The 10924-nt window shown below is 45.2% G+C and overlaps 1 protein-coding gene across 1 annotated transcript in view; it reads left to right on the top strand.

Annotated features, from left to right (window-relative positions):
• The first annotated feature begins 756 nt into the window (after nt 1-756).
• SKI (SKI proto-oncogene) overlaps nt 757-10924 on the top strand; it is a 99256-nt gene continuing 89088 nt past the window's right edge. Inside the window, exon 1 of the mRNA XM_054395040.1 lies at nt 757-1668. Coding sequence (XP_054251015.1) covers nt 757-1668 — 912 coding nt within the window. The remainder of the gene's footprint in view (nt 1669-10924) is intronic.

Raw genomic sequence — 10924 nt, 5'->3', positions numbered from 1 at the left:
CGGCACGCCGAGAAGACCGAGAGAAATAGGGAAAGAAAGGCGAACCAAGAGACCTCCCAGATTAAGCTGAGGGACCACGAGGGGGAAGGGAGCCTGCTTATCGCCCGGCCGAAGCCCCCCGCGCCGTTTTGGAAGTGCCAGAGATTTGGGCCTTTTCTTCTGCGTTGTTCCCTTCTACAGACCAAGCTTTCTTCCTCCTCCTCCTTTTTTACTTTCCTCCCCCGCGCCTTCCTGTCGGTGGATATGGACAGAAGGGTGATTACTGCAGAGAAGCAGCAGCCGCCAGAACATATTTGAGCCGCGGGTGCTCGGAGCGTGGCACAGACTTTTTGTGTTTCCGTGGCTGGCGTGTGTGTGTGTGTGAGTGTGAGTGTGGTGGAGGTGTGGGAGGCGGGATTGGTTTGCCTGGGGGGTTGGCTGAGGGGGTGAGTGCTCGGATGAAGACCTCTTTTTGCCGTGACTCTCTGCTCCATCGGGGCAGCTTGGAGAGTTGGAGGGTTTGAGATTGTAAGGAACGAAGAGAAAAGAAAGAAGAGAGAGACACGCATAAAAAGGATTTATTTCCTATTCGCTAGTGGATTGTTAAACCTGAGTGGGAAGGAGGAAAAAAAAAAAACAAAAGCAACAAAAAACCACCAGGGTGGGTTGTTTTATTTTGTTTGTATTAAAAAAAAAAAAATCCCTTAAGTGGATTTGTACCAGGGTGGAAGATAACTGGGGATTTTTGTTGTTTGTTTTGGGAATAGAAACTAAAAAATGGAGACTGTAAGTAGAAGCAGCTTCCAGCCTCATCCAGGACTGCAGAAGACCTTGGAACAGTTTCATCTGAGCTCTATGAGCTCCCTGGGTGGCCCTGCTGCTTTCTCAGCACGATGGGCACAGGAGATGTACAAGAAAGACAATGGCAAAGACCCAGCAGAACCTGTACTGCATCTGCCCCCTATCCAGCCTCCTCCGGTGATGCCTGGTCCCTTCTTCATGCCCTCGGACAGATCCACTGAGAGGTGCGAGACCATCCTGGAAGGGGAAACCATCTCCTGCTTCGTGGTGGGTGGAGAAAAGCGGCTTTGCTTGCCCCAGATCCTGAACTCGGTGCTCAGGGACTTCTCCCTGCAGCAGATTAATTCGGTGTGTGATGAGCTACATATTTACTGCTCCAGATGCACTGCTGACCAGCTGGAAATCCTCAAAGTCATGGGCATCCTGCCCTTCTCCGCTCCTTCCTGCGGGCTCATCACTAAAACTGATGCTGAGAGGCTTTGTAACGCCTTGCTTTATGGTGGCACCTATCCTCCCCACTGCAAGAAGGAATTCTCTAGCACGATTGAGCTAGAGCTCACAGAGAAGAGCTTCAAGGTATATCATGAGTGCTTTGGGAAGTGTAAGGGACTCTTGGTGCCAGAGCTTTACAGTAACCCCAGCGCAGCCTGCATCCAGTGCTTGGACTGCAGGCTTATGTACCCACCTCACAAATTTGTGGTCCACTCTCACAAATCGTTGGAAAACAGGACTTGCCACTGGGGCTTTGACTCTGCAAACTGGAGATCCTATATCCTCCTCAGCCAGGATTACACTGGGAAAGAGGAGAAAGCTAGACTCGGCCAGCTCTTAGATGAAATGAAAGAAAAATTTGACTATAACAACAAATACAAGAGGAAAGCCCCCAGGGTAAGTGATGCCTTTAATTTTAAAGAGGGTGGGGGGAGATAGAGAAAAGGAACGTTCTCTAATTTCGGTGCCAACCATTGAGAGACCAAATTTGTTAGCAGCTGCTTTTCCTTTGAGTCATTTAGCAGTCTAATCGTGTTCTTAATTCTCACCACGTGTGTGTTAATGTAGCCGAGATGACACCTTTTATTTTCCTCTGCTAGTGTTCCGAACACGGAGCTTGGAGTTTGTTTAAATGACGTGTGTGCGTTTGCATGTCTTTCTATGCGCGGAACCTGATCTTTGAAACCCATCAGACTATCCCAGACTCTAGCAGGAATTATGTGATTTCGAGTCTTCAGAGTTTCACTTAGGGGGTCAAGACAAGAAGCCAGAAAAAAATAGCAGTTAACCGATGGCTTCAGGCTCAAATATGTGCACTCTTCTGAAGAGCTGCAGATGGAAGTGGGGGGTAAATTGTCTAAATGCTTGTATTGAGATAAAATGTTGCTACTAAGAAAAGATCCTGACAGTTATGCAGATTACTGGTGTTCAGAGCAAGTGTGCGCGGCGTAAATGGAGAAGTCCCTGCTTATGGAGTATCCCTGTGGAGTCTGAATCTCCCCACCAGACAGGCTTTTGTATATTGGTTTATGTATACATTCAGTAAATGAATCTGTCTAGGGCCAGCTGCGGCAGTTCTTAAGGTATGCCACGCCGTGGGAGCCAGACAGCTCAAGACCATTTTTTTAGGTGCCTTTTGTTTTTCTTTCAGTCTGAGCTGCCTTTAGATCCCAGAATCCCTGGTGTGTGGGTGGGAAGCTGCCTTGGCATCTGGCACTAGTCCTGATCAATGGGCAGCAGTGCCACAAGGCCTGGAGGACTCCTTGCAGACACCAGGCTGTCTGGTTTAGCTGGCCATGGAGCGATGGGCTGTGGCACGAACAATTCCCTTCCCGATTCGCCCCCCCGCCCCAGCATAATGTTAAAGCAAACTCTTGCCTACTGAGTTTTACACTGCACGTTTGTTGGTTGGCTTCTGCCTCATCTGTTGGAAATTTTCCAGCTTTTCTTTGAGTTTGTGTGGCAGGGCAATGACAAACCTCCAAAACTGAGAATGTTCAGTAAAATTCTTAAGTAACTTGCAAATACCTGTTTAAGGCGACAGACGCACACTCAGGGCTTTTATTTATTAAAGAAAACAAAACAAAACCCAGCAACCCACAACAAAAATACCTTAACAGACCCCGGAGTTTTAAAAATATCCAGTGTAGACAATGCAGTAATTGCTACAGCTTGGCCGAGCGGCCTGGTTAACCCACTTGACTGGCCTCTGATTTTGGGTTGAGCAGTAGAGTGTCACTCCTTCAAGTTCCAGTTTCGGTCCTGGTCTTGTGTTTAGCCCCCGTTTCAGACCTTGCGCTCACCCCTCCTTTTCCTCCCGCCTGAGTGTCAGAACCGCTGTGACAAAGCTGGGCTGTAATGAGCCACATTATCTCCGTGGTTGGAGGTGGATGTGTTTTTAATGGCCTGTCTATTCTCTGTCAGTCATGTGCTAAGATGGAATGGTGGGATAGATGGAGATGAATGTCTGTGAGAAGAGAATACGCCTCTGAAAGTGGAGGCATTTTTCATGTTGGGAAATGAATTTTCTAGGGCATGCTTCATTTGGGAAACAAAATTAAGAAATGTCCCCATTCTCGCTCCGCAGAGGTGCTGTGTACCTAGCTAGGGTACCTGCAGAGCTCCATGAAAATGAGTGTGCTGTTGGGGCATTCTCTTCGGTTGTATGATGTATCCAGCACCCTAGGTGAGGTTGCAGGTGGAAAACAAGAAAAGATGACTAAATCTTGGCTTTGTGTTACTGTTTTGGTGACCCTTTCATAGGTCCTAGCTCATAGATTGGCAAGCGCTTTTCCCCCACCCTCCAGTACCTGCATGCAACACTTCTGCTGGGTGAATTCAAGATATGTAATAGTGGACATGGAAACTATGTCTGGAAGCCGTGGCCATCTATTTCTCAGAAAATTCTGCCAAAAATCTGTCATCATAAGGTGTGAAATGTCCTGCATGGGTTCATCTGGGAGGTGAGAAGGAGTTTTGGTGAGGAAGAGGAGGGTGGTAAATGTGTCCTCAGAGGATGGGGTATAGGGGGAAAGAATGCTTTGTCATGCAGCCTATGCAGAACTGGGCTTAAGTTTCCAGGCTTTTGAGCTGCCTCCATGGCTGTTCTGTTAATGGGGCACAGTCTTGAGGAGATTCTAACAGTGCTGGCAGAGTTCTGCACACTTATCCTTCCTTTTCCTGAGGTCTTTTTCCATTGGGCTTAGCCAACGGATATCTTCTGCTAAGGTCATTTGTGCTGTAGCAGTGCATGCAGATGATTATGGAGAGATTTAATCAGGCTGCAAGATTGGTAGACTGTGGCCAGGGGCAAGTAATACTGGAGTAAAGTTTAGATGCCTAGTAAGGAAATGAAAGGCCTGTCCATGTCTGCCTGTGTGTGTTAATTGCTGACAGTCTGTGTGGGTTTTGTGTGTGTTGGGCTGTGTCTGTCTGTCTCTCTGGATGAAAGGGTGAAGCATATGTGTCTTTGTGGTGGGCTTTCTTTTTGATGTAGATCTCTGTGTGGCTTTGTTCTGTTTTATACAGGGATGCTTGTGTGTGTTGCGTGCCATAATCTGCTGTGTCAGATATTTGGTCTCCTACTTTCAAGAGTGGGCTTTTTATCAGTTTCCCAATTTATTTGTGTATGTGTGTGTCTGTACACGTTGCTTCATGTGTTGTTTTCCCTGGGGCTCTGGTAGTGTGTTGGTAGCTTGGGATGCATACGGCCGTTTTTATGGCTGTTAAAGAAGCAGTGAGTTTTTGGACCTTTTTGTGTGTCTTCATGAGGTTTGTGTGATGAGGTATGCACATCTCTGCCAGCACAGCTCTGCCTTTTAAGGATCTCACTTAAATGGAGAGCTGGGTTGGCACAAGCCCCTGTTGCAGATTCAGTGTACTGGCAAAACTGCCTTCTTTTTCCCATCTTTTTTTTTTTTTCCCTTCCTTTTTACTTTGGTGTGTTTTTAAGGCATTGTGACAAGGCATAGCACTGTCTAGCTATCTCATTCCCAAGGTATATTTCTATATGCTTCGAGTATCCATTGTGCATTTGTATCTGGCCATATGGTGAGATGCAGATGTATTGTCTCAGTCAGCATGGTGGGTTGAACAAGATGCACGTTTCCTGGTCTCGCCACTTGTAGAAGCTGTTGTCTAGACCTGTATGAAGTCAACAAAAGGTCTTAACCGAAAACCAAAGAGTTGTGATAGCTGGAGCCCCACCAGAGCACGAACTGTAGTGGCCTCAGCCCCTTGCCTTACATGCTTCTAAAATTCAAATAATTGTATTGATTTCTATCAATGAAATCAATCAATTTTTACCAATTCCTGATTAAAAAAATTTTTTTTTTTTTTTTAGTCCCTATTCATCCTTTGGATAAGTGATTGATCTCCCATAAGCTCCTTCACCTTCCTGCCACTTCACAAAGCTCTTTCTTTCCTTGAGCCATATATTAACTTTTCCATTTTCCTTTGTATCCTTGACTGGGTTTTCTACCTGGGTCTTCTTGCATGCTCATGCAGGCTTTTTCCTGCTCAGTTTTCTTCATGGCTTTTACTTGAGCGGGTGTCCCATTTCCTTGCCTGCCTCTCTCATTTCATCTGCCATCACTGGCAGGGAGCACAACCATTACATTCTGGACTATTTCTAAAAGTTTAAGATATGAATAACCTGAAGGGGTTGCAAAACAGGGTCCTAGAAATCCATTGTCAGTGCTAAAGCCCTTTTCTTGATCTCCGTGGCAGGTGCATGCTGAGTGTTCACTTGGTGTAGATATGGCCTTGGTGTGTGTCGCATTCTCACTTTCCACCCATGTGACAGCTCTTCCTTAACATCACTGTGCCTCCACTGGGACTGCATTACTTCAGAAGGCAGGCCTGAAGGCTTTCCAGTGCACTTCCCAGTGAAGGAGGGTGGGTTTAACTCCATCTTTCCAGTCCTTTTTTCTTTTCTAAGCAGTGAGCCCAGCAGGGTTTGACAGTGCATTCCTGTTTGCTACCTGTGTGCCAGACATCTGTGCTCCAAGCAGAGCTGTGCTCAGGCACGGGGAGAAGGCGAGCGCCTTCCTTGCACACGTGTGAACACACCCACACACGCCAGCACTGCAGTGTTCCCACGGTTCAAGTCCCAGCAGCACTTCTATGAAGTAGCTGGAAGCTAGAAGCAGCATTCTGGGTACTGACACACAAATGAGCACGTAAGGCCTCCTGCTTTATTTCACAATGCCTACCAAGCCAGTGCTGCCACAACACGCAGCACTCTCAGCTGGAGTGAGGTTTAGCCAGGTCAAGTGTGCAGCCAAATCAAAGGACAGAAATTGCTGAAGGTGAAATAGCACAGTTCTGGCTGAGCTGTGGAGTAGCTGTGGGCTTCTAGGTGCTGTGCTGCACTTAATGGCCACCTGAAAGACTGCAGGAGTAGAGCCACAATGTGGCGTCTTTTTGCATCCTCAAGTCCTGCCTGCTGGCTCCACTAACCTTCGTTTGTTAACAGTATATATCCTGTGGTGGACATAGCAGAGATTCTAGTTTCATTCAGAGGCAGCAGTGGCAGTGTTCAGACTGCTGGGTGGATTTAGTCTTTTTGGTACAAACCTGTTTGATAGATACTCTTGGAAAACGTTGCTTAAGACCTCAGGCTTCAGTTGTTTTTCTGTGGAGCTATGAAGTCATTTGTTCTCTTACCTGATGTTCAAGAATTGTATTAGAGATTCTCCAGTAAAAATTTTGAAGTCCCTAAACTGAAATTGTTGGAGTCTTGAAGCAGTAGTTTAGTTCAGAATCTTCTAAGTTTGTAAAAAGTTGAACTTCAAATCCGATACCACACGTAAACAAAGTGCTTTGCACCTGAGGAGATGTCAGTGTTTAAGCAGACATCAGCATTTTCTTCCCAAGCGTGCAAACAGTTTTATAGATGTTGTAGGTCGAGAACAAAGGAGCAGGTACGTGCATGTATGTTAGACCAAGAGTATGCTGCAAATAATGATCTAATGACATTGAGTCAACTGTGGCTCTCTGTTGCCCCAGAATAGTTCTTGAGTTCCTGAATTCAGGCCTGGTGAATTAGGGAGGGAATTCTATGCACTCTCTTCTTTGGAAAATCACTGCTTAAAATAGTGAAACATCTGCCTCTCTCTTCATTGCTGGGCTGCCTCACTTGCCTCTCCATCTCTGTGGTTTTGGGCTTGGACGTCTGTTCTGCCTGAACAGTAGCAGGCTTTGAAGATGCATGTAAACAGGGTTTAGTTTTGGGATGTGTGAGGAGCTAGCACTTGGTCTCCCTGCCAGGGTCTGGCCGTGGTTATCTCTAGCTGGGTGCACTGACCAAGGAGGGGGTGTTTTCATTTGCTGAGAGGTGCGTTTGGATCGTGTTGTAAAAGCATCTGGAGGCGTCTGTATGAGGCTGCTCCGAGCGTGTCTAGACAACGCAGCAGTGAGAATTCTGGCAGCCACTTGTACCTTATCTACACCTTCTGTGACTCTCAGCACTGCTAGAGCAGGGGGAACTTGGGGACTACGTCCAGGTGGTTGAGCCCAAGCGAGATGTGGGTGTCTCCAGATGCACTGTCCATTCTTACTGAAAACTTGTGGGTTTTTCGTGTTGGCAAAGTTACTTTGCCTACTTTGCCACAGGTCCTTCCCAGTTTGAGTGGCACTGACTAGGGTAAGGAGTGGGCTGGCTGGCTCTTACTGGTGATAAGTGATGATTGGAACTCACATTGCTGGCTCAGCTGGCCAAACTGCTTTGCCATTGCATGAGTTGTGTCTCATTATGTGCAGTACTTGGACCCAGATTTTTTTTCCCTCTCTCTCTTTTTTTTGTCTTTATAAAAAAGCCCAAACTTTGATCTTGACACTGCAGCTCTTATTTAGAGGGGACTGTCCTAGAGCAGTGACGCTAAATCCAACTGAAGGTTCTTGGAAAGAAAATAGGGTGTAGACAAAAGTAACTTGGAATTGCAGTTAATTTATCAATAGAATACTGTCAATTACTGGGCCTAATCCATTTTAGCTGAGTGGCCATAGAGCACTTAATTCAAATTGATCTTCATGTACAGGAAGCATTACTTCAATATATAGTAATATATGTGGGTTTGTTTTAAATCTGTCAATTACAACCTGTGTCTTATTGATACATTTTAATAGATATCTAATTTGCTTGCATTTGTTTTCTGAGGCTGGGTAATACACATTCATACATCTGTACCGCTGTAATGCCATTCCCCTCTGCTTCTAATACAGTCGGTATATGTTCTTGGAAAACAGAGAAGCAAGTTTGCTCTGAGATGTGCTCTGGTCCCTTCCCTTCCTCACCTACACCTTGTGTGCCTTTGACATTTCATTGTCAGTGATTCCTGCTAAAATTACCTGTTCCCCTGTCTCCTGGAACATACGAGGTTAATTCCAAGGTTTGGGGCTTTGGGGCTGGTTCTGCAGTTCTCATTCAAGCAATCAGCCGGTGTAGTAATTGGAACCAGTTCACCCACAAACCACAGAAGACTTGTATATGTATCAGGCTTCTTCCTGTGTGTTGACTGGCAGGGCTTGCAGGCACAGAACAGAGGGACAGATTCTGAGCCAGCAAATGCCCATGTTGAGACAAAGCAGCTTCACTGAGCTTGCAGCCTTACCTGGCACTTAAGAGGGTTGTGCTGAAGCTGAGAGCAGAGGCTGCAGTTCTGCAGTATTTTCATTTTACTTCTTAACAAGATTCTGGTTTCATAGGCATTTGATGGTCAGCTCCCATCCTGATGAGTGGGCCAATAGTTTCTGCATCTGGGAGCTACCTTCAGGATGAAAGGATTTTGTCTGGAGGTCACTACCTTACAGAGTGGGATTTTTTTGTTGTTGTATTTAAGATTTGTCAATGAAGTTTTGGTTTTTTTTTTTTTTTGTTCTGATGAGGAAATACATCTGATGTTGGCTAAGGGCCAGCCTTTCCCTCTGATGCAAACTCAAGGACCATAAACTTGGCCTGAGAAGTATTGGGTGCAGGTGCAGTTCTTTGAGTGTGCTTGTTTTGTGAGTGTTGGGCAAGCCTGTTGGCTGATAGAGCTTGGCCCCTTTGCGCTCAGCTACTTCTTTGACTCTGACCTTTGGATGAGGTAACAAAAACACTGAGAGGTTCAAGCTCTGATCCTGTCAGTATTTTTGGACAGAGCTCCTTTGGAAGCCAGTGGGAATTCCCATGTGTGGAGCTCTTATCGTTGCCTCCATCTATGGTTTGGTTGCTATCACATAAAATTCTCCAAGCAGTGGATGCATATTAAAACAACCTGATAAGCTGCATAGTCAAGTGTTCTGTTCAGTGAGACAGTCCTGCCACCCGTACTGATGTTAAGTAGTCTTTGCTTAACAGTCTGATTTCAAAAGCCAGGGAAAACAGACTTGAGGATGGAGATTCTGTGTATATGTAAAAACTGCAAACTCTGTATGCTGGAGATAAACAGCAGAGGAGCTAATCAATAACTTGGTTTCTGGCTTTGTTGTCTATTGATTTATGTACAGTTACCTTTGCACATGCTTTGTAGAAAATGTGATTTCTGGGTTTGTTTTTCTGTTGTTTGTTTATTTTTAAATGGAAGCTGTTTCTCTTTTGGTATGAGGATGGGGTTGCTCTGGAAGCACAAGAACTGCTCAGGCTTTAGGGATCAAAAGCCAGCTGCAACATTAACAAACTAACAGCCCAGTGCTTGTCTTTTCCAATGATATGTTCAGAAGAGATGTACCCCTGTGCTTTGTTTTTCATCCTCTGCTCAGGCACTGGTATCGCTTTGTAGAATAAGGTCATTGACTTGGATTGCTTCTTGGTTTCTCAACCCTTTTTACCAGCCAGTTTGTGTAATGTCTGTCTGAAACATTGAGTAAGGGCATTGAAATAGCAGACAGGATATCAAGTGTTCGGAAGTCTGGGTTAAGTATAACAGACAGTTCTGGCTGGTGAAAGGGGAGCAGCCCCTTGAGCTTGCTTACAGTTCAGTCTCTGTGGAAACAGCAGCCTCTGGTCTTTGCATCCCTGCTACAGCTTTTCCCCTCTGTTCCCTCCACACCCATATAATTAATTGTGTGTGGGTGCACCTCTTTTCTAGAGATGTGACTTCCTTCTAAGTGGCACAGAATTGTATGTAATAATGTCTCTTTCTAAGGATTACATAAGTTGAAGATGATTTCTCCACTGGGAGAATTATGCAAGTTTAAACTGAAATGTATTTAGAAAGCTTTTATGTATCTCTTTTCTGACTTGCAATGCAGAGGGTGATTTATTTGCATCCTTAATTGGACAACATCTGTTAGAGTTGGAAGAAAATAATTTCATCTCCTTTCACTGTCATATCCTGTATTTTGATGAAGCTCCTTATCCTTTCCTCTTCTTACATTACCTGTGTTAGGGGATGTAAATGGTCATGCCCAAGTAGAACCAGCCAGGCACCCAGGGGGTTGCAGGATCCTTGATGCATGCCTGTGTTAGTGCTGTATGTCCGTGGTGCTGTTACAATCAACAATGGTGTCACCTCTTTTCTCTCAGCCTTCAGATTTTCTTCTTTTGTAAGAAGTTGTTGCTTTATTATCATTAAGCAGAACATAATGATGGTGAAGAAGTTCTCAACGAATAGAGCCTCAAATATTTCTGTAATGCTGCTCTTAGTCATCTTGGACCAAATCTTTGACCAATCTTTGACTTTCCTGCCTGTTTTCAGCAAAATGAGTCTGTTTTGTGTCACTTAACAGAGGAAAAGAAAGCTACTGCAGTCAAGTGCATTTTTTTAACTTGGAAGAGGCCAAAGTAACTCCTTGCTTAGATGTGAACTTCTGCACAAGACTCTTTGACTGTACCTTGCAGTCCCACCTGTGGCAGCTGACCTGGGCACACACTGACCCTTCTCAATGTCAGTGGGGAAGCCGTTCAGAACTTCAGAGCTGTCTGTGCACTTCAGATAGCAGAAATGGGATCATGATAGTAATTTTCTTTCTATTTTTATGTAACATTGGAGTGCTGCCTATCTTGGACTGCATACATAACGCTTGTAGGGGCTGTTGTCAGGATGTAGCTAACAAAATTAATTCTGCTGACTACTAAAAAATACAAGTTGCATGGGGATCCTGCTGCTTACCAAGGCAGAGATTGTAGAGGTACCAATTAGAAGCAATGAGTTAATCTAAATAATTGAAA

Source organism: Indicator indicator, chromosome 32, assembly GCF_027791375.1.
Source record: "Indicator indicator isolate 239-I01 chromosome 32, UM_Iind_1.1, whole genome shotgun sequence".
In the NCBI taxonomy this organism is placed as follows: Eukaryota; Metazoa; Chordata; class Aves; order Piciformes; family Indicatoridae; genus Indicator; species Indicator indicator.
Note: the sequence above shows the minus strand (reverse complement) of the source record. Positions and strands in the feature narration are given on the sequence as shown.